Raw genomic sequence first — 19,349 nt, 5'->3', positions numbered from 1 at the left:
TTGAAGAGCCCTGGGGGAGGGCGCAATTTTATATTCTTGCCTCAGGCGCAAAAATACCTAGTTACGGCTCTGCCTGTAGCCAGGGACGGTGAGTTGTATGGGCCCGGGCTCCAGCAATATTCAGGGCTTGGGGGCCCGGCTCCACCAATGTTTGGGGCTGGGTGTCTCCCCGGGCCCCGCCTGCGACCCCCCTGCACCTCCCCCGAGCGTACCCCAGCCCCCACTTGCAGCCCCCGTGCATTGGGTGACCAGATGTCCTGATTTTGGGGTCTGCTCCTATTACCTCCCCACCCCCTGTTCTGATTTTTCACATTTGCTGTCTGGTCACCCTACCCATGCACCTCCCCAGGCCGTGGAGCGTCCCTGCCTCACCCCTGCAGCTCTACACTGACTGGGCTCTTCTGGCTCCTGGCATCAACTGCCGCTGCAGGGTCCTAGTGCCCCCCCATCTACTAATGCCAGGGCAGGTTGTCCTGCCCCTACCCTTCCTCCTGGGAGATCCCTTCCTTTCTCCAGTGGTACCCTCCACCAGCACAGCCTCCCCCACACCCGCAGTCACTGCTCCTGCCCCACGCTGGGCAAGGGGCAGTCCCATTCCTCATCTCCAGTGAGGCTACAATGAGGCAGCAGCAGGGGAGGAGGCGCACACGTGATGTCAGCCACCCCGGCACCTACCACAGGGAAGGCGAGGGGTCTTCCTGGACCTGAGAGGGGCCCTAGGAGCACGTGCAGTGACAGTGGTGCAGGGTGTGTGTGCTGCCGGGGGGCCGAGGAGGCCCCACCCCCAGAGCTCACTGCTGCCAGCGGGGAGAGGGCTGAGGGGGGGGAGTCCTCTTTGGCCCCAGCGCAGCCTGCCTGCACCCCAAACTCATCCCCAGCCCTGCCCCACCCCAGAGCCTGCACCCCCAGCCAGAGCCCTCATCCCCCTGCACCTCAAACCTCTGCCCTAGCCCTGAGCCTCTCCAACACCCCAAACCCCTCATCCCCACCCTCAGACAGAGCCCTCACCCCCCTGCACCCCTACCATCTGCCCCTAGCCCTGAGCCTCTCCCACACCTCAAACCCCTCATCCCCAGCCACACCCCACAGCCCTCACACCTGCACCGCCTCCCTCCGCACCCAAACTCCATCCCAGAGCCTGCACCCCTTACCCACTCCTGCACACACACACACCCTGCCTCAGCCCGGAGCCTGCACCCAAACTCAGACCCAGAGCCTGCACCCCTCACCCCCTTCTGCACCCCCACCTGCTGCCCCAGCCCAGAGCCTGCACCCAGCACCCAAACTCCATTCCAGAGCCTGCATCTCAGACCCCCTCTCCCACCCAAACCCCAACCTCTCACTCCTTCTGCACCCAAGCTCCCTCCCAGAGCCTGCACCGTGTACCCCTCCTGCACCCCAATCCCTAGCCCCAACCCAGGGCCTGCACCCCAGACCTCCTCCACCCACCCAAACTCCCTCCCAGAGCCTTAGGCAGGTGGGAGGCAGAGTTTCCGGGGGGAGGGGAGGGGTTCTGGGCACCACCAAAATTTCTACAAACCTGCCATTCCTGCTTGTAGCCAATCCTATAATAAACTATCTAAAGATTTATGACATAGGAAAAGGAAACCAGAAAGTTTATTTATAAAGTTAAAGCCAGTACACCCCCACACAAATGAGTTCCAGTGTTAAATTTCAAAAGGTAATAGAAGCTTATATAATCAGCAAGCTCTATATGTCCATGAGGGCTAACCCAGGCTAGGCACTTTGCTTACATCTAGTAATCCTTGCTCTGCAGAGTCCAAGCAGCATATTAAGACAGTTCCTCCATGTTAGGGGTTTTTATTCCCTTCCTCCCTTGTGCTTTGAGCTGCAAACTCAGCTGATGGGAGGAATTCACTTGCATGACTCATCTTCATGGGGAGGGGGAGAGTAAACAAAAAAGTCTTTATTCCTCTTTAATGTTCTACACTGACTAGTTCATCTGATGTCAATAGGCCTTCCTTGTTGGGCAGGCCATAACACCTACTGTTGTAGACTAGCATTTCACACTAGTTAATGTCTTTCTCCTGTCTGGTGATTGTACATGGTTACAGAGGCTTACATGCAAAGGCTCAAATAATACCTTACAGTATGGGAGACATGCTATAAGTGAGATTAATTCAGGCAGCAATTTACATGCATTCCATAAACACTAAACACATTCTTATAATTCTAATACTTATTTTAGCAATACTAATGCACAGGAGAGCCAGACTGATTCCAGCTCTGTGTTTGTCAGTGTTCAGCTGAGACATGGGGACTTTGGCACCTGGTCTGCCAGCGTGGCAGGCAGTGTCTTTCAGCTATTCTTTCCTAGGTGTGAATGACTGTGCAGGGTGCCAGGCACTGAAGAATCAGGCTCTGGATGTTCTTTGGTGGGTTAAAGAAAGTTACTGAGGAGACTGGATGGCTCAGGGAGACTGTGGGATGATATGGCCTTTCATCTTTAAGTCATCCGCATCAATCCTTCCCCAGGCTGGTAGTGCCTGAAAGCTGTTATTAATTGATGGCCATTCAGCAGCCTTTGCAAAATGAGTCCCATCTCAGTACAGTTCCTAATGGACAAGCGTCCATGTTGCAGAAACGGCCATTACAATTGCCAGTGATAGGCCTTTTTGTTAGTGCTCTCAATGGAGGGGCAGAGGACTGCATGGGCCATGGAAACTGAACTTCTCTTACATTCCCAGGGATAGTCTCCTTTAGTTAGGATTGCGCTGTGTGTGGGTGGGAAACTTGCCCTGCCATTGTCCATGATGTATGGATTCTGGGATAAATACGAACACCATCTCCAGGTGCTGTCATCTCAGCATCTTTCCCAAGTGATAAATTCACTGAAAATAAATAAATAGGAAAAAAAATGCAATACACTGATGTTAACTTGTATGTTTGCCTTTATTTCTATTGCGGGAGTGATGGAAAATGCTCATACTTAAATCCATTTGCCCTGAAAGTACACGTAGCAGGAGCAAGAGTATGGCAGTATTAGCACACATTTTTTAAAAAATGTCTTCCAGGAGATAATGGAGAAATAGCAATAAGACATAAGTGATGATGTCCCTTCTGGTAGAAATGAACATTTTACAAGTCAGGATAAAGCATCAGGAAAACCAGACTTCATCAACTGATCCTCAGCTGGCCTAAACCGGTGTAGCTCCATTGAAAACAGTGGGGGGCTACATCCATTTACACCAGCTCCACGTATTTTACATAGAAGTTGATGGCACATATAAACTAAACTAATGTCTTAAATGTCTGTATTGCCATTTAGCTCGAAGGAGCCTAAAGAGCTTTACCAGCCCAGGCACAAAATCTGCTCATCTATCCTTTTTCATGATGATTGATGAGATTGAAAAAACGATGTTATACTCACCCATTAAAATAAATAAATAGAGATGACTGCATGAATAGGCAAGGAGAATTTTACAAGGCTGCCCCTAGCTCTGAATGGCTCACTAAAACCAGTGGTGAGGGTTTGTTTCACTAGTCACAAAGTGGCTGTAACTTGGACAGCTTTTCTAGCTGCCTTTGCTCAGGATACCTGCACTATGCCATGCTTCAGCCAGTCCCTTTGCTGCCTCGTTTTCCTCTATCCTTAAAATACATCTCATCAAATTCAGTGGAAAATTTGAAAGAGAGATGGAAAGGAGTGGAAGAGAGAGACAGACTGTGAAAGACTGTTCCTTTAAATTTTAATCTGATAATTAAATGGCTTCTGCTGTTTCGTTTCCTCTTGTAGTAGAAGGAGCAGAGTCCAGGCCCTGTACCATGTTGAAAGCCCAATCAGTGCTTATTTTACATGGAATTATTTTGCCATAAATTGCACCTGACAACATCCAGATGCTCCATGAAAACAGCCAGACGTGTCTGCATTTCTCAGCAATATAAGCCATCAGCACTGCAACAGCTGATGTGGCACAGAATTGCAGGTGGAGCATGGGGTGAATGAAAGATGGGTGAACTTTCAAAAGGTCTGGCAGATCAGTTGGGTTAAGCACCAGAAGTGCAGGAGTAGAGCTGGTCCGGAATTTTTGGATAAATTGTTGGGTGTTTTTTTTGTTTGTTTTTTGTTTTTTTTTGCCAAAAAATGCTGATTCGTCAAAACTGAAACTTTTTGTGAACCAAGGCAAGTGAACAAATCGCTTGACTCAAAAGAAATACTGGGAACAAATCACTTGTTCAAATTGAAAGCCTGTCAACATTTGAGTGAGTTTAGACAAAAAGATATTTTTGGTTTTTGTTTTAAAAAATGTTTTGAGTTACAGAGTTTAAGGCCAGAAGGGATCACCAGATCATATAGTCTGGTCTCCTGGATACACAGGCCACCAACACCCACCCAGAACCCACCCACTAAACCCAACAATGAAAATGAGACCAAAGTATTCTGGCCCACATGAGACTAGACTATTACATGCCACAGGCAAAGAGCAGGAGGGCACCTGGGTCCAGCAGTGCTTGAGGCCCCTGCAACGGTAGGGAAGTGATTATCCTGTCAAGCGGCCCGCACTTCTGCACAGACAGGAAAACCCCCGACAAGATCCCTGTCAATCTGAACTGAGGGGAAATTCCTTCCTGACCCCACATAGAGCGATCAGTTAGACCCTGAGCATGTGAGCAAGAACCAGCCAGCCCAGCACCTAAGAATCAGAATGCTCAGTGTGACCTCAGAGCCCTGGCCCACCCTATCCAGTGTCCCATCTGCAATTGAAATGAAACATTTTGAGTGACCCAGACCAATGTGTAATTGTTTTATTTTATTATTTGGTTTGTGAACATTTTTGAGACTTCTGCTTTTCATCACAATTTAACATGTCAAAAAATGTTGATATCTCAAATATTTTTGGAGGACAGGAAAACCATTCCCTACCTAGCTCTACTCTGGAGGCTAATCTAGACCGTGGGTCGGTGTAATTGGACTTGATAGCTCATGATCACAGCCTGTCTCAAGAGATTTCAGGTGTCTCCAGCTGGGCCTGGAATGCTCATGAGAACACTTTTGCAATATTTGAGCATGTCAAGCCCTCGCCAAAATCCAGAAGCAGAGAGGTGGTTGTTAGAAGTGTAAAAAGGTGGTGTGGGAAAGGTGTTATCCAAAATGACTTTGAACCTTCAAAAAGGTTTGGGGAATTCAGGTTTGATTCAGTAGTGATGGGGGAGGTGGGTTGTTTTCTTTTGTTAACTACATGATTTGACTCTCATCTTGAGTATGGACGGAAATGCTGGGTGACACTGTGAGGGGGTTTGAGGACTAACTGTCTCAGGGATGAGGGAAGGACTGGATGAAGAGATGTGGGACTGTTGAGAAGGTGCTGCCAATGGAGTGGTGGTTTTACTTTTATGAGGTGCCTAATTAGGGAAAGCAGCAGATATTGGGATGATTGTGCCATTTTCAGACTGGCTGTTTGTCGCTTCTGACTGTAACACGGAATGACAGGACACGGGTGCATGTGTGTGTGGGCATGTGGTGTATTGGAGACCTCTACTGGCTGAGCTGGGTCATTTTCCAATTCAGCTCACCTTGTCTGTAGCTCTGGGAATAAAGAATCCGCAGTCAAGAAACTGGAGACAAGAGGCAGAACTGGTTAGCTCAGTATTCAAACTCATCCCCTTCAAACCTGTATCTGAGGTTCAGAAAAGTTCAGTTTAATGTTTTTAAAGAAAAAAAGTTATTTTCCCCATGTTTTCTCCATCACTAGCTGAAGCCATTTAAGTTGTCCTAGTAACTCGTCTGCAACCGTCAAATCCCAAACTGGCCATTCTGTATGATTTTAATGCTCTATTTCCTGTTCCAGAGGCTTTGGAACCACTCATCATTAACCAGCAGTGCTGACGATCTCAAATCTAGGAAAGTGAATGTAGCTTAGTGGTTAGAGCACAGGAGCAGGCATTAGGTCTCCTGGGTGCTATTATGGTGTCTTCCACTGACTTGCTATGTGACTAGGGTCAAGTCACTTACCTTTTTTGTTCCTGTTTGCTCATCTGTAAAATGAGGATAATATTGTGAGCATCTTAATTCCCTAAGGATTCTGCCTTTGCACTCTTGGCAGCTCCACTGAACCCAAAGGGGCAGCACAAGGTGTAAATGAAGGCAGGATTTTTGACCCTTTAATATTTGAAATTAGGTGCTAGAGAAATGCATGTATTATGATTATTCCAACAAACAGAAAGCTTTGTTAAAAGGCAATTAAGATCACTTAAGTGCCTGTATCATCAGTTAAAGCATAAAAAAACCCAGGGTATCACTAGTTAACTACTCACCCAACCCTTGCAACCTACAACCATGATTTCATCTTCTCTGAATTACCTCACCGCTCCCAATCCACCACCCACTGCACACATGTCTCCTCCCTCCATAGCTAATGCCTCAGTGCAGACATGCTGAGCAGTCTCCCTGCTCACCCCCATTCCCACTCAGCTCCTTGCTCGGGGGAGGTGGTGTTTTGGGGGGTTCTGGCAGAATGTAGGTCTTACTTGGGAGCAGCTGGTTGGAGGAGACGAGGGCTGTTTGGGACACATACCAAGGCAGCAATGCCATGTGTGGGCCCTTAGTGTGCTGATGGTGGTGAGCACAGTCAGTCAGCTCTGTGGGTGGTACTGTCTTGTACGCAGTTGGCTTGCTGTGCCAGGGAGCCTTTCAGACACTAATACATTGATACAGAAGCACTGGGCTTCCATCACCCCAGGCCGTCTACACAGTTGCAGGCCCCCATCTGCCCTTCACAAGCGGCTTCTCCCTCAGGTCCCTCATGCATCCCTGCTCAGTCTCTCATGCCCCCCCCCCAATCCCTGTTAACTAATATCCACACCCAGAGGCCCATCTCCCCATCACCATCCACCTCCCATACCCTTGGCTGTCCTGCCTACTTCCCTGGGTCCCCAGGATCTCTGTGCAGAACAGAGCTCGTGAGTCAGGAAGACAGGCTGGCAGCGACGGAAAATGGAAGTAACCAACAGATCTAAGCAAATCCATTTGGCTAATCTAGGTGTAGCGCATGTCCATTATCCCAACCAAGGAGAAAGACTATGGGTTTAATTTTAACATTTCAAAAGTGGCCTATATCAGAGATACTATTTAGAGTGTGCAAGTCTGTGTCCAAGGTCTGGAGATCATGGGTGCTGTACGGTAGTTGTTTGGATACAAGTATCTTAAGAAATGTAAGGAAAGCAGGGCAACATTTCCAGGAGGGAGCACGTTTAAGTATTCCCCCCTGTAAAAGTTGGCAAATATGTTACTACCGGGCTAGAAAGAGAACTCTCTGAAGAGTTCTTGTACCAATTTTGGAGACTAAATTCAGTCATTAAAGTGTGAAACAGAGGGATTTTAGTGCTGCTTTAGGTGCAAATCTCAATGCAACTCCTGACTCCTCCCTAATTAGTATGGTTCTGATCTTTGCAATGAAAAATAAAAAGAAAAGAAACCCTGTTGCCAAATAGCTCTTGCTGATTTCCATGAACTTTCCATGCTGTGGTGATGGAGATTCCCCCAATGTTATTGCTCTTGGGAGGTTGTGAGAAATATTTAATATTGATGCATAGTTAATCTCTTCTTTTTTTTTTCTCACTGTTTTCTAAACATTGAAACAAAGCTGCCTCCTAACCCATACTGAAATAGTTCTCATGCTGGCCTCACACCGAAGGGATCTTATCAATTTTTCTGGTGCTCTGAGGGAGCCTTTCACCTAAAATACCGTGTGCTGTTCTGGACATATCAGTACCAGAATGATGCAAAATAATTGGAGGGAATTCAGAGAAAAGCAACAAAAGTGGTTCTGAGACTGGAGGACTTATAGCATGAGGAAATGTTCCACACATTACATGGCCAAGATTTAAAAAAATGACTAGTGATTTTGGGTGCCTAACAGAACTAATCATAAAAGAGGCCTGAATTTTAGAAAATGATAAGCACCCACTCTCTGAAAATCAGAACCTTTGGACTCAAATTGGGCACCCATAAAGGGGGGCACCTCAAATTATTAGTTACTTTATAAAAACTTGACTGATTGTGTATACAGTCATTTGGTTAAATTATGATGGGGTTAGTAATGGTAATCATCTACAAATGTTCGGAGGGTTTAAATAGCTCAAAGGGAGAAGGATTTTTTAGGATCATTCAAGTGCAATTAAAAGGAAAATTTAGGTTGAGTATCAGGAAACATTTCCTAACAAAATGTGTTTGTTAAGCTGTCCTGCAGAGGCTCAAGAGCGAGTATCAACCTCAGGGCAGACTTTTAAGAGACAGGGCACAAACCCCGAGCTGGTTGTGAGATCTATACTTAGATTTTGCCAACCAATGATCAGGTGTAATCTCCTCAGGTACTATAACGGCCTTAACATGGAGTCACAGACAGTTCCTTTGAACACTTGCCAGCCAGGCAACCAGACCTTTGTGATAGATGGTCCTTTATACTGCGAATCACAGCAATATTCAGGTTACTCCCAGTCCCAATGGACCAGTAATTTACCCCAAGTCAATTACACTTTAGATCTCACAGCAGAGATGCTTGTAACCAATCTTATAATAAACTATGTAAAAATTTATTAAATAGGAAAAGGAAGCCAGAGAGTAATTTATAAGGCTAAAGCAGGCAAGCATACATACACAAGTGAGTTCCAATGTTAAGTTTCAAAAGATAATAGAAGCTTCTATAATCAGCAAGCTCTATGTCTTTTAGGGCTAACCCAGGCTAAGCAGCTGAGGATCCTTTGCTTATGCCTAGAAATCTTGCCCCCGGGCATGAGATACAGTTCCTTCTTGTTAGGGGATTTTATTCTCTTCCTTCCTTGTGCTTTCAGCTGCATACTCAGCTGATGGGAGAAATTCACTTGCATGTCTCATCTTCATGGGGGTGGTGGTGGGGAAAGCAATCAACAAAGTCTTTTGTCCTTTTTAATGTTCCACAATAGTTCATCTCGTGTTGATGAGCCTTCCTTGTTAGCCAGGATATAACACTGTCAGTTGGAGCTCAGCACTTTACCTGTGATTTACACAGTCATAGAGGCTTATAATACAAACGTTTAAATATTATCTTACAGTATTGGCTACAGATGATACAAGTGAGATTGTAAGCATTCCATAAAGTCTAAATTCTAAGCACATGTTTATAATTCTAATACTTATTTGAACTATACTAAGACACAAGTGAGCCAGGTTGATTTCAGCTGTGTATTTGTCAGTGTTCCATTGAGGTCGGGGATGCTTGGCATGAGCTGGCATCTGGTCTGCCAGTGTCACAGTGGTATATTCGAGTGGAAGAGTCTTTTGATGTAGGTGGTAGAAACACTGCTTGAGTAACTTTAAAATGGGACTGGACAAAACACTGAAGAAGTTGTTATTGGCAGGGCCGGCTCCAGGCACCAGCTTCTCAAGCAGGTGCTTGGGGCGGCCGTTCCGGACAGGGGCGGCAGTTCCAGGTATTCGGCGGCAATTCAGCGGAGGGTCCGTCAAAGGACCTCCCGCCGAATTGCTGCCGCAGATCGCGATCGCGGCTTTTTTTAGATCACGATCGCAGCTCTTTTTTTTTTTGGTTTTGGCTGCTTGGGGCGGCCAAAACCCTGGAGCCGGCCCTGGTTATTGGGACCAACCCTGCCGATAAGATGGTCACCTCTAGCTTTTATGATTATGTGACTCTACTTGTGATATAGCAGGTGTGTAATGAAAAATTCTAGTTCTGCGGGAACAAGATAGTGAGTTGAAGTGAAATATACAAAAGGGAGACTTATAAGAAACCTTTAGAAGCCACTCAACTATCCTCTCCCTCACTCCTAGTGAGAGTCCTGTGGCACCTTTAAGACTAACAGATAAAGGTGCCACAGGACTCTCTGTTGCTTTTTACAGATCCAGACTAACACGGCTACCCCTCTGATACCTCACTCCTAGTGTCATTTTAAAATAAAACACGTCATTTGAACATCCTAATGGTTAAGAACAATAGACCTGATTCTCATGTACAGCAAGGCCTCTTTAAAATGCTTTGGCAGTGTCAAGGGGCTTTAAAGTGAGTAGAAATGCAAGCTATGTCTCCTTGAAAGCCCTTTTCACTGACAGAGTGGTGCACAGTGGCCTTAGTGTAGATGAGTACAAGGCTCAGTCTGTTTAATAGACCATTTTTATTTTTATTATGGGATGACCCAAGACTGGACTGGGCTGCTCAGCAATGAGGCACCCGCTATAGACCAAATGAGGCCTTGAGAAGGTGCTCCAGTGATTTGGTTGGCTGGTCATCTTTGTGAGTTTTATTGTTTGATCCCACTACATACAATGAACTAGTCCATCCTTAGAGAAAGACACTTTTCACTGACTCTGAGAGCCTTTATTCTGTGAATTAATCCTATGCCTCAAAGAGATGCTTTGGGCCCTGTTCTGCTGCCATTGAAGTCAATGCCAAAAAGTGCATTGATGTCAATGGCAGTTGAATAGGGCCCCTAGAGGTGCATCTCACTTTCCTTACTCCACTCCCTGCAGCCCTCTGCCTCATTAGCTGGCCACCTGATGAGAGCAGTATCTCTACCTCCATACCCCTGTCCCATCACAATCATTCAATCATATGTGAAGGAGATGCCTCTCTGAGAGATAGTGAGGACTAGGGTCTGGAGCACATGCAGAATATTCATGCCCTTTATGGTAGGGGGAATTAAGTATTGTGAGCATGCTTGCACTAATATGGTTGTGATGGGTACTACTTGCACAGCAATTCAGCAAGAGCCAGAGAGGAAAGTGATCATCCTATCACAGTGGCCAGTAATGATACGTGAGAGATTGCCTTAGTCTGTCTCTCTCAAATCCTTAAGTAACTGCTCTCCTGTTACCCCTCTGCCACTGCTACTTCCCCCCGTTCCCTCTCTGATTCCCTCCCTGCTGTTCCAAGTCCATTGCAGTGTCACTACAACCCTCATTTAAACTGCGGTCAGAGAGGTAGGTCCTTGTTCTATGTGTGGTTCCTACGTGTTTAAAATCTTCAATCTTTTTTCTCTCTTCTAGGTACCTGATTAATGTCACCTTTGAAGGGAGGAATTTGTCCTTCAGTGAAGATGGCTACCAGATGCACCCCAAGCTGGTGATCATCCTTCTGACCAAGGAGAGGAAATGGGAGAGGGTAGGACATGTTTGGAGACTCTTGGACTAAACTGGGAAGGGGAGGGTGGTGAAGGTGCTCATCAAGTTAACCCCTCTCTCTTCAGGACTTCCTTGTACCAAAGGGTGACCAGCTCCTTACTTCCTCTGAGGATCTGTGGGAGCTGGATTCGGGTATCTCCAATAATACAAGGACACCATCTCTTCTCAAATGTAGGCCAGCAATACATTATCATATTAGTTTGCATAAATCGTTCATAGATTCACTCATGGTTCCCTTCAGCATCCATTTTCCTGTTTTACTTAATAGAGTTCAGCTCCCTACAGTCAGTCAAATGGACCCCTGGCTGTAGACACTGCAGTTACCAGCTTCGCCGTACATATATGACATGAGAACTAGCACTTAGGAACTTCAGCATCAAAATCACAGGCCTTTACTAACTAAAAGAGATACAACATTAGCTATCCTTTGTATCAAGGTTTAGGACTCCAGCCACTAGCGAGAGACACATGCAAATTGCAATGGGATGGGGTGTTACGGAAGATGAACAGGAATGACATTTTAGGTAAATTATTTAATGAGTTCATTTGCACATTGGAAACTGGAATTTCAATGTAGAAGGCAGCTTGGGTGAAAGTAATCATGAAATGATAGAGTTCATAATTCTAAGGAATGGTTGGAAGGAAAAAAGCAGAATTAAGAGAATGGACTTCAAAAATGCAGACGTTAAAAAACTCAGAGAACAGATAGATAATGTCCCCTGGGTAGCAAGTCTAAGGGAAAAAGGTTCAGGAGAGTTGGCAGTTTTTTAAAGAGACATTATTAAGGACATAAGAGCAAATTATCCCAAAGCATAGGAAAGTTAGGAAGTCTGGTGAAAAACCGTCCTAGCTTAACCAGGAGATCTTCAACAACCTGAAACTCATAAAAAAAGAGTCATACAAAATGTGGAAACTAGGTCAAATTATGAAGGATGAATATAAAAAATCGCCATAAGCATGTAGGGACAAAATTAGAAAGGCCAAGGCACAAAATGAGATTAAACTAGGTAGGGACATAAAGGGTAACAATAATACATTCTACAAATACATTAGAAGCATGTACAGACAGAATAGGCCCATTGTTCAGTGAGGAGGAAGACTAACAGAAAATGCAGCAATGTCCACAGTATTAAATGTCTTTTTTGTTTCACTTTTCACCAAAAGGGTTAGCAGTGATTGGATGACTAACAATAGTGAACATCCGTATAAATGGGGTAGGATCCAAGACTAAACTAGGGAAGGAAAAAGTTAAGACTTACTTAGACAAGTTAGATGTCTTCAAGTCAGCAGGGCCTGATGAAATACATTCTAGTATACTTAAGGAATTGTCTGAAGAGATCTCTGAGCCATTAGGCATTATTTTTGAGAATTTGTGGAGGATGGGCGAGATCCACCAGCACTGGAAAAGGGCAAATATTCCCCTTTCGATAGTTAGGCTGACTAGTCCTTACAGTACCTAACTTCAGTACCCAGAAAGATAATGGAGCAAATAATCAAACAAACAATCAATTTGTAAGCACCTAGAAGATAATAGTAACAGTCATCATTGATTTGTCAAGAACAAGTCATGTCAAACCAATCTAATATGCTTGACAGGGTAACAAACATGTTTGATAATGGGGAAGCAATAGATATCGGGAGTGGACTACATCCACCCTGATTGAATCGGCCCTGTCAACACTGGTAAGGTAACTTCCTTCTCTTCATGTGTCCATATAATAATGCCTGCATCTGTAATTTTCACTCCATGCATCTGAAGAAGTGGATTTTAACCCACAAAAGCTTATGCCCAAATAAATCTGTTAGTCTTTAAGGTGCCACCAGACTCCTTGTTGTTTTAATAGATATCATGTATTTCAACTTTAATAAGGCTTTTGATACTATCTCATATGACTGTATCATAAACAAACCAGGGAAATATAGCTTAAATTAACCTACTATAAGGTGAGTGCACAACTGGTTGGAAAAAGTACTCCAATAGTAGTTATGGTTCACAATCAAGCTGGAAGAGCATATAGAGTGGGGTCCTGGAGGGATCTGTCATAGGTCTGGTTCTGTTCAGTATCTTCATAAATGATTTGGAAAATGGCATTGAGAATACACTTTTAAAGTTTACGGACAACACCAGGCTGAAAGGGGTTGCAAGTGCTTTGGAAGACAGGATTAGAATTCAAAATTTTAACACAAACTGGAAAAATGGTCTGCAAGAAATATGATGAAATTCAATAAAGTCAAATGCAAAGTACTACACTTAGAAGGGAATAATCAACTGTAAAATACAAAATGGGAAATGACTGCCTAGGAAGGAGTACTGCAGAAAAAGATCTGGGGTTTATAGTGGATCACAACGAAATGAGTCAACAATGTAATACTGTTGCAAAAGAAGTGTACCTCATTCTGGGATGTATTTGCAGGAGTGTTGTCAATCTTCCATTCTACTCAGCACTGATAAGGCCTCAGCTGGAGTATTGTATACAATTCTGGGCACCACACTTTGGGAAAGGTGTGGGTAAACTGGAGAAAATCCAGAGGAGAGCAATAAAAATGATTAAAGGTCTAGAAAACATGACCTACAAGAAAAGATTGAAAAAATTACGTTTGTTTAATCTGGAGAAGAGAAGACTGAGGAGGCACAAGATAACAGTCTTCAAAGTACATAAAAGATGGTTATAAAGAGGAGGGTGATGAACTGTTTCCTTTAACCACTGAGGACAGGACAAGAAGTAATGCTCTTAAATTGAAGCAAGAGCGATGTAGGTTAGCCATTAGGAAAAACTTCCGAACTTTCAGGATAATTAAACACTGGAATAAATTACCAAGTGAGGCTGTAGAATCTCCATTACTGGAGGTTCTTAAGAACAGGTTAGAAACAATGATGGTCTAGATCCTTAGTCCTACCTCAGTGCAGGGGACTGGACTAGATGATCTATCAAGGCCCCTTCCAGCCCTACATTTCTATGATATTTCTAAATAATTTGCATCTAACCCTAAATGTCATCTTAACAATGGCGTGGATTTAGTGCTAGTAGAAGGCTTTGGTCTATTTGAACTGGGGCAGGGAGGGCCCTCCCCCAGAGTAAAGGAGGGATCAAAAAAAGGAACTGGGGTCAGCTGAGTACGGGGGACAACTCAAGAGGGCTAGGAACAGGAGTGAGGTGAAAGGTGCAGTAAAAAGGTGTTGTGGGCACACTGAGCAGAGAACCACACACAGTGCCAACTGATGCAAGAAGCTTTGAAGTGGGGAGTCAATGGATGCTGCCCAGAGGAACGCTGTAAATTTTAACTGTGAGGGTAATTAACCATTGTCAATTTTAAAATCAGGAGTTGATGTTTTTCTAAAAGGTCTGCTTTAGTTCGAATGGGAATTATTTCTGGGAAGTTCTGTACCCTGTGTTGTACAAGAGGTCAGACTACATGGTCAAAACAGCCCCATCTGACCTTAATGGATGAATCTAAAACTGGTACAAGGCAGGAAAATAGCCCCACAGTCACAGAGGGCATTTTTATCAGTGATCTTTCTTCTTCTGCACTTCTAAGTGGTCAGCTTGACCAGTGCTATAAGGAAGTCCATGGGGAGACTTTGTGGGAAAGTCTGATACATAGGGGCCACTATACATCTATTATGCGGGAACACCTTTTATCCCTGACTGAGCTGAGCTGAATTCAGACTGGTGACCCTCACGTGAAAAGCTTTGTATACCTCATTAGCAGCACCCTAGTTTCATAGATTCCAAGGTCAGAAAGGACCATTGTATAACAGAGGTCAGAGAATTTCCATAAAATAATTCACAGAGCATGTCTTTTAGAAAAAATCCAATCTTGATTTAAAAAATTGCCAGTGATGGAGAACCGATACATTGTTCCAATGGTTACTCACTCACCCTGTTAAAAATATATGCCTTATTTCCAGTCTGAATTTGTCTAACTTCAACTTCCAGCCACTGGATTGTGTTACCTTTCTCTGCTAGATTGAAGAGCCCATTATTAAACATTTGTTCCCCATGTAGGTACTTATAGACTGTAATCAAGTCACTCCTTAACCTTTTCTTTGTTAAGTTAAATAGATATAGTGATTGAACGCCTTGAGTCTAAGGCATGTTTTCTAATTCTTTAATCATCCTCACGGCTCTTTTCTGAGCCCTCTCCAATCTATCAACACTCTCTTGAATTGTGGACACCAGAACTAGACACAGTATTCCAGTAGGGGTTGCAGCAGTGCCAAATACAGAGGTAAAATAACCTCTCTACTCCTACTGGAGATTCCCCTGGTTATGCATCCAAGGATCGCATTAGCTCTTTTGGCCACAGTGTATCATTGGGAGCTCATGTTCAGCTGATTATCCACCATGCCCCCCAAATCTTTTTACAGTCACTGTTTCCCAGGATAGAGTCGCCCATCCTGTAAGAATGGCCTACGTTCTTTGTTCCTAGATGTGTACATTTACATTTAACCCTATTAAAATACATATTGTTTGCTTCTGCCCAGCTTACCAAACGATCTAGATTGCTCTGTTTCTGTGACATCTCTTTATTATTTACCACACCCTCAATTTTTGTGTCAGCTGCAAACTTTGAGTAATGATTTTATGGTTTCTTGCAGGTCATTAATGAAAGTGTTAAATAGTGTAGGGCTAAGAACCAATCCCAGCAAGACCCCTATTGAAACACACCTGTTTGATGATGATTCCCAATTTACAATTAAATTTGGAGATCTATCAGTTAACCGGTTTTTAATCCATTTAAGGTGTGCCATGTTAATTTTGTATCTTTCTAGTTTTTTAATCAAAATGTCATGCATTACCAAGTCAAATGCCTTATAGAATTCTAAGTATATTACATCAATACTATTACCTTTATCAACGAAACTTGTAATCTCATCAAAAATAGACATTGAGTTAGTTTGACAGGATCTATTTTCCATAAACCCATATTGATTTGCATTAATTACATTACCCTCCTTTAATTTTTAATCTAATCCAGTATCAGCTGCTCCATTATCTTTCCCATGTCACAAGCGAGATGTGGGCAGTCGGTTCTAGTGGTCAGAGCAAGAGTTGGGAGTCAGGCCGAGTCCGGTACCAGGAAATCAGAGTCTGAGATGGGCCAGTGGGCAGACCAAGAGTCAGACATCAGGAGGCAGGGAGGATTAGGTTACTGGGAGGACAGAGTCCAAGACAGGCCAGAAGATGAACTGAGAGTCAGGCATCAGGTATGATCAGATTGCCAGGAGATCAGGGTCGGGTGCCAAGTTACAGATGGCAATCGAATAGCAAAGTTGAGAAAAAAACAGGGTTGGAAGCTGGAGTCTAGGGTCAATCACAAGCAGGGTCTGGTGCAGAGACAGGCAGGCAATCTGTGGTGTTGCTTAGACACCCCTTCATGGCTTCCTGGTTTAAGTACTGGCACCAGCCAATCAGTGGGCTGTAAGAGGCTGCCACTCAGGTCCTGCTAGGAAGTACTTCCTGCTCAGCCTCACAAGGTCTTCCCATGGGAGCCCAGCCTAAACTTCGTGTGGTGATGTAGAGGCATCAGTAGCCCAGAATCCCCATGGTCCCAGGTTCCAGCCTTGCAGACTGTAACATCATGCCCTTTTTCAGGCCTCCCTTTGTTGTGATGCTGGCCCAATCTTGTCTGGGTGAGCCTGGTGGAATTCTTCCAGCAGGTCGGGGGCATAGATGTGGGAGGCAGGCACACAAGTACATTCTTCGGGGCCGTAGTCTTCCCAGTCCACCAGATAGTGCAGGCAGCCGTCGGGAATTGAGGCTGGCACACACTTTGTATTCCTTGTGACCCTGGATTTTGACTGGTGGAGGTGGCAGTGTGGTTCAGTCAGGAAAGGAGTTCTCGGTATAGGAATTCAGAAGGGAAACATGGAAAACTGGGTGTATTTTGAGAGACTAGGGAAGACAGAGTTTGAAGATAACCGGATTAATCTGCTGGCATATTCAGGAAGGGTTCCAGGAATGAATGGTTCAATTTATGGGAAGGTTGCCTGGTCTGGAGGTGTCTGGCGGTGAGCCATACCTTCTGGCCAACTGTAAATCCTGGAGCTTCTAGTCGCCAATGGTCTGCCTGCCTCTTGTAGGCCTTTTTTGCCTCTTCTAAGTGGTTCTTGAGTTATTCCTGAAAAAGATGCATCTGTTGGACCCAGATGTTGGCAGCAGGGTTTGGGGAGGCTGCTGGTAACACTGGGTGGAAACCAGGGTGTAACTAGTAATTAGTGAAGAAGGGGCTCTGACCCGTAGAAGGATGGTCAGCATTGTTGTAAGAAAACTCGACCTATGGCAGGAGCATAGACCAGTTATCTTGATGATAATTTACAATGCACCTCATGTACTGCTCCAGTACTTGGTTCACCCATTCTGTTTGTCCATATGTGGGAGGTTGGTATGCAGTGGAGGTGGATATGCAGATGTCCAACAGCCTGAATGCTTTGCACCAGAAGTGAGAGGTGAACTGTGAGCCTCTTCGGGGGAACTATGTGGTCTGGGAGTCTGTGGAGCTGGACCATGTTGTTCAGTAGGAGTTGGGCAGTAGTCTCGACAGAGGGCAGCTGGTTGCAGGGAATGAATTGGGCCATTTTGGTCAGGCACGCCACAACCATTAAGATTATGGGGCGACCCATCAATCGTCTCCAGCAGGTCTGGTGTATGTTTCAGCTGGAGGAGGATCTGGAGGGTTTTGGCTGCCTCAGCATCTATAAAGTTGGCAGCAGCCCTGGGGTCTATTATTGCTAATTTGTTGGGGGAATCTGCTGCACCCGTCCCAAGACCTGGAACTGTAGTAGCAACTGGAAGTGCAGGGAGGCACCATGGTTCCCAGGTCAGCATGGGCGGTGCGTGAAATGCCGGCAGGGAGAGGCTAACCCCGCCCTAGCCCCACCCCTTCCGCCCGAGGCTCTGCTCCTTCCCCACCTTCTGGAGCCCAGAGCCCCCCACCACCACCGTGGCCACTGGCCTAGTCCCGCAGCTAGCCCCCCAGCCCCAAAGGAGCACCCAGAGGGCAGACGGCGCGTGGCCCCGGCCCCAACTGGAGCACTGGGGGCTGGAGCTGCTGGAGGACTGGACTGACTTGATGATGGTGGGGTAGTTCCAGAGCAAGGAGGTCTGGTGATGCCCAGGCTGTATCCCCCTACTGGGCCTGGGCTGGTCTGTTTCCCAAGTTCTTCCAAGCTGGGCACCTCCTGCTCCCTCGCAGTAAAAACAGGTTCAGCTGTTGTCGATGTTCTGTCTTCTCCGGGGTCAGATGTTGGCGACCCAGGTCAACTTGCATTGATTCAGGACTTGGTTCTACAGGCTTGGTGTAGAGGGAGGGCATGGGGGTGTCAGTCCATCCCTCCCTTCCTCCTTCCATTTGCACAGCCAGGAGTCAATGCACAGGGTAAGATCAATAAAGATGTCTAGGTGGGTGGAGTTTTCGATGAGGGCTAGCTCATTCTTTACCTCATCGTGCTCCCATCAAAGTTGGTAAAGTTGGGCTGCCTCATTCCATTCAGCATCAGCCACAAGCTGTCAGAAATAGGTGGTGTAGGAGGTGGCTGGCCTTTGCCCGGTGAAGCTTTCGGAGGGCAGCCTCTGCAGAGTGGATGTGATACAGGCTATTGAAGATGGTCGCGAAGACTTGCAGGAAAGCATCCCAGTCGGAGAGCACTGGGCTGTTCTGCTCCAACAGGGAGGATGCCCAATGAAGTGCTTCACCAGAGAGCAGGCTGACTACTAGCCCCACCTTAGTCTAGTCTGTGGGGGTACACTTGGGGGAAGAGCAGCCTGCATTCAGGTAACCCCAGAATTTCCCATGATTGGCATTGAAGTGTTTGGGCAGTGGCACCACAGGGACCGGTTCAGGCGATGGATGGTCTGTTCAGGCACATAGTGTCTCTGCTTCTCCCTGTGAGCATGCCTTGGCAGTGATCTGTGCCACCTGAATCTGTGACCAAACTAGTTGCTTGTGCAGGATCTGTACTTTGAGTGCACACTGCGTAGCATGGGTCTGTAGTGTGAGGTTCTCCTTTTGCAGACAGGTGACTTGGTCCTGCAGATCCTGGGCCCTCAGGGAGCCGCTGGTGGAAGAGCAGTCTGCCTCTTCCATCATCAGTGGAGGGCGTGGATGGGTTGGGGTAGGGGGGCAAAGGTGGTCTGAGCAATCTGAGACATGGGTGGCCAGACCTAGTGGTTGGAGCAGGAATTGGGAATCAGACCGAATCAGGTACCCAGAGGTC

At 45.7% G+C, this 19,349-nt stretch overlaps 1 protein-coding gene across 2 annotated transcripts in view; it reads left to right on the top strand.

Moving 5' to 3' along the window:
• GRIN2B (glutamate ionotropic receptor NMDA type subunit 2B) overlaps positions 1 to 19,349 on the top strand; it is a 271,297-nt gene that overhangs the window by 168,692 nt on the left and 83,256 nt on the right. For both annotated transcript variants that reach the window (XM_034774624.1, XM_034774617.1), the window contains one exon: positions 10,997 to 11,111. In XM_034774624.1, the coding sequence (XP_034630515.1) occupies positions 10,997 to 11,111 (115 nt within the window). The remainder of the gene's footprint in view (positions 1 to 10,996; positions 11,112 to 19,349) is intronic.

This window comes from Trachemys scripta, chromosome 1, assembly GCF_013100865.1.
Source record: "Trachemys scripta elegans isolate TJP31775 chromosome 1, CAS_Tse_1.0, whole genome shotgun sequence".
Lineage (NCBI taxonomy): Eukaryota > Metazoa > Chordata > Testudines > Emydidae > Trachemys > Trachemys scripta.
The sequence above is the reverse complement of the archived record's forward strand: the minus strand, read 5'-3'. Positions and strand labels throughout refer to the sequence as shown.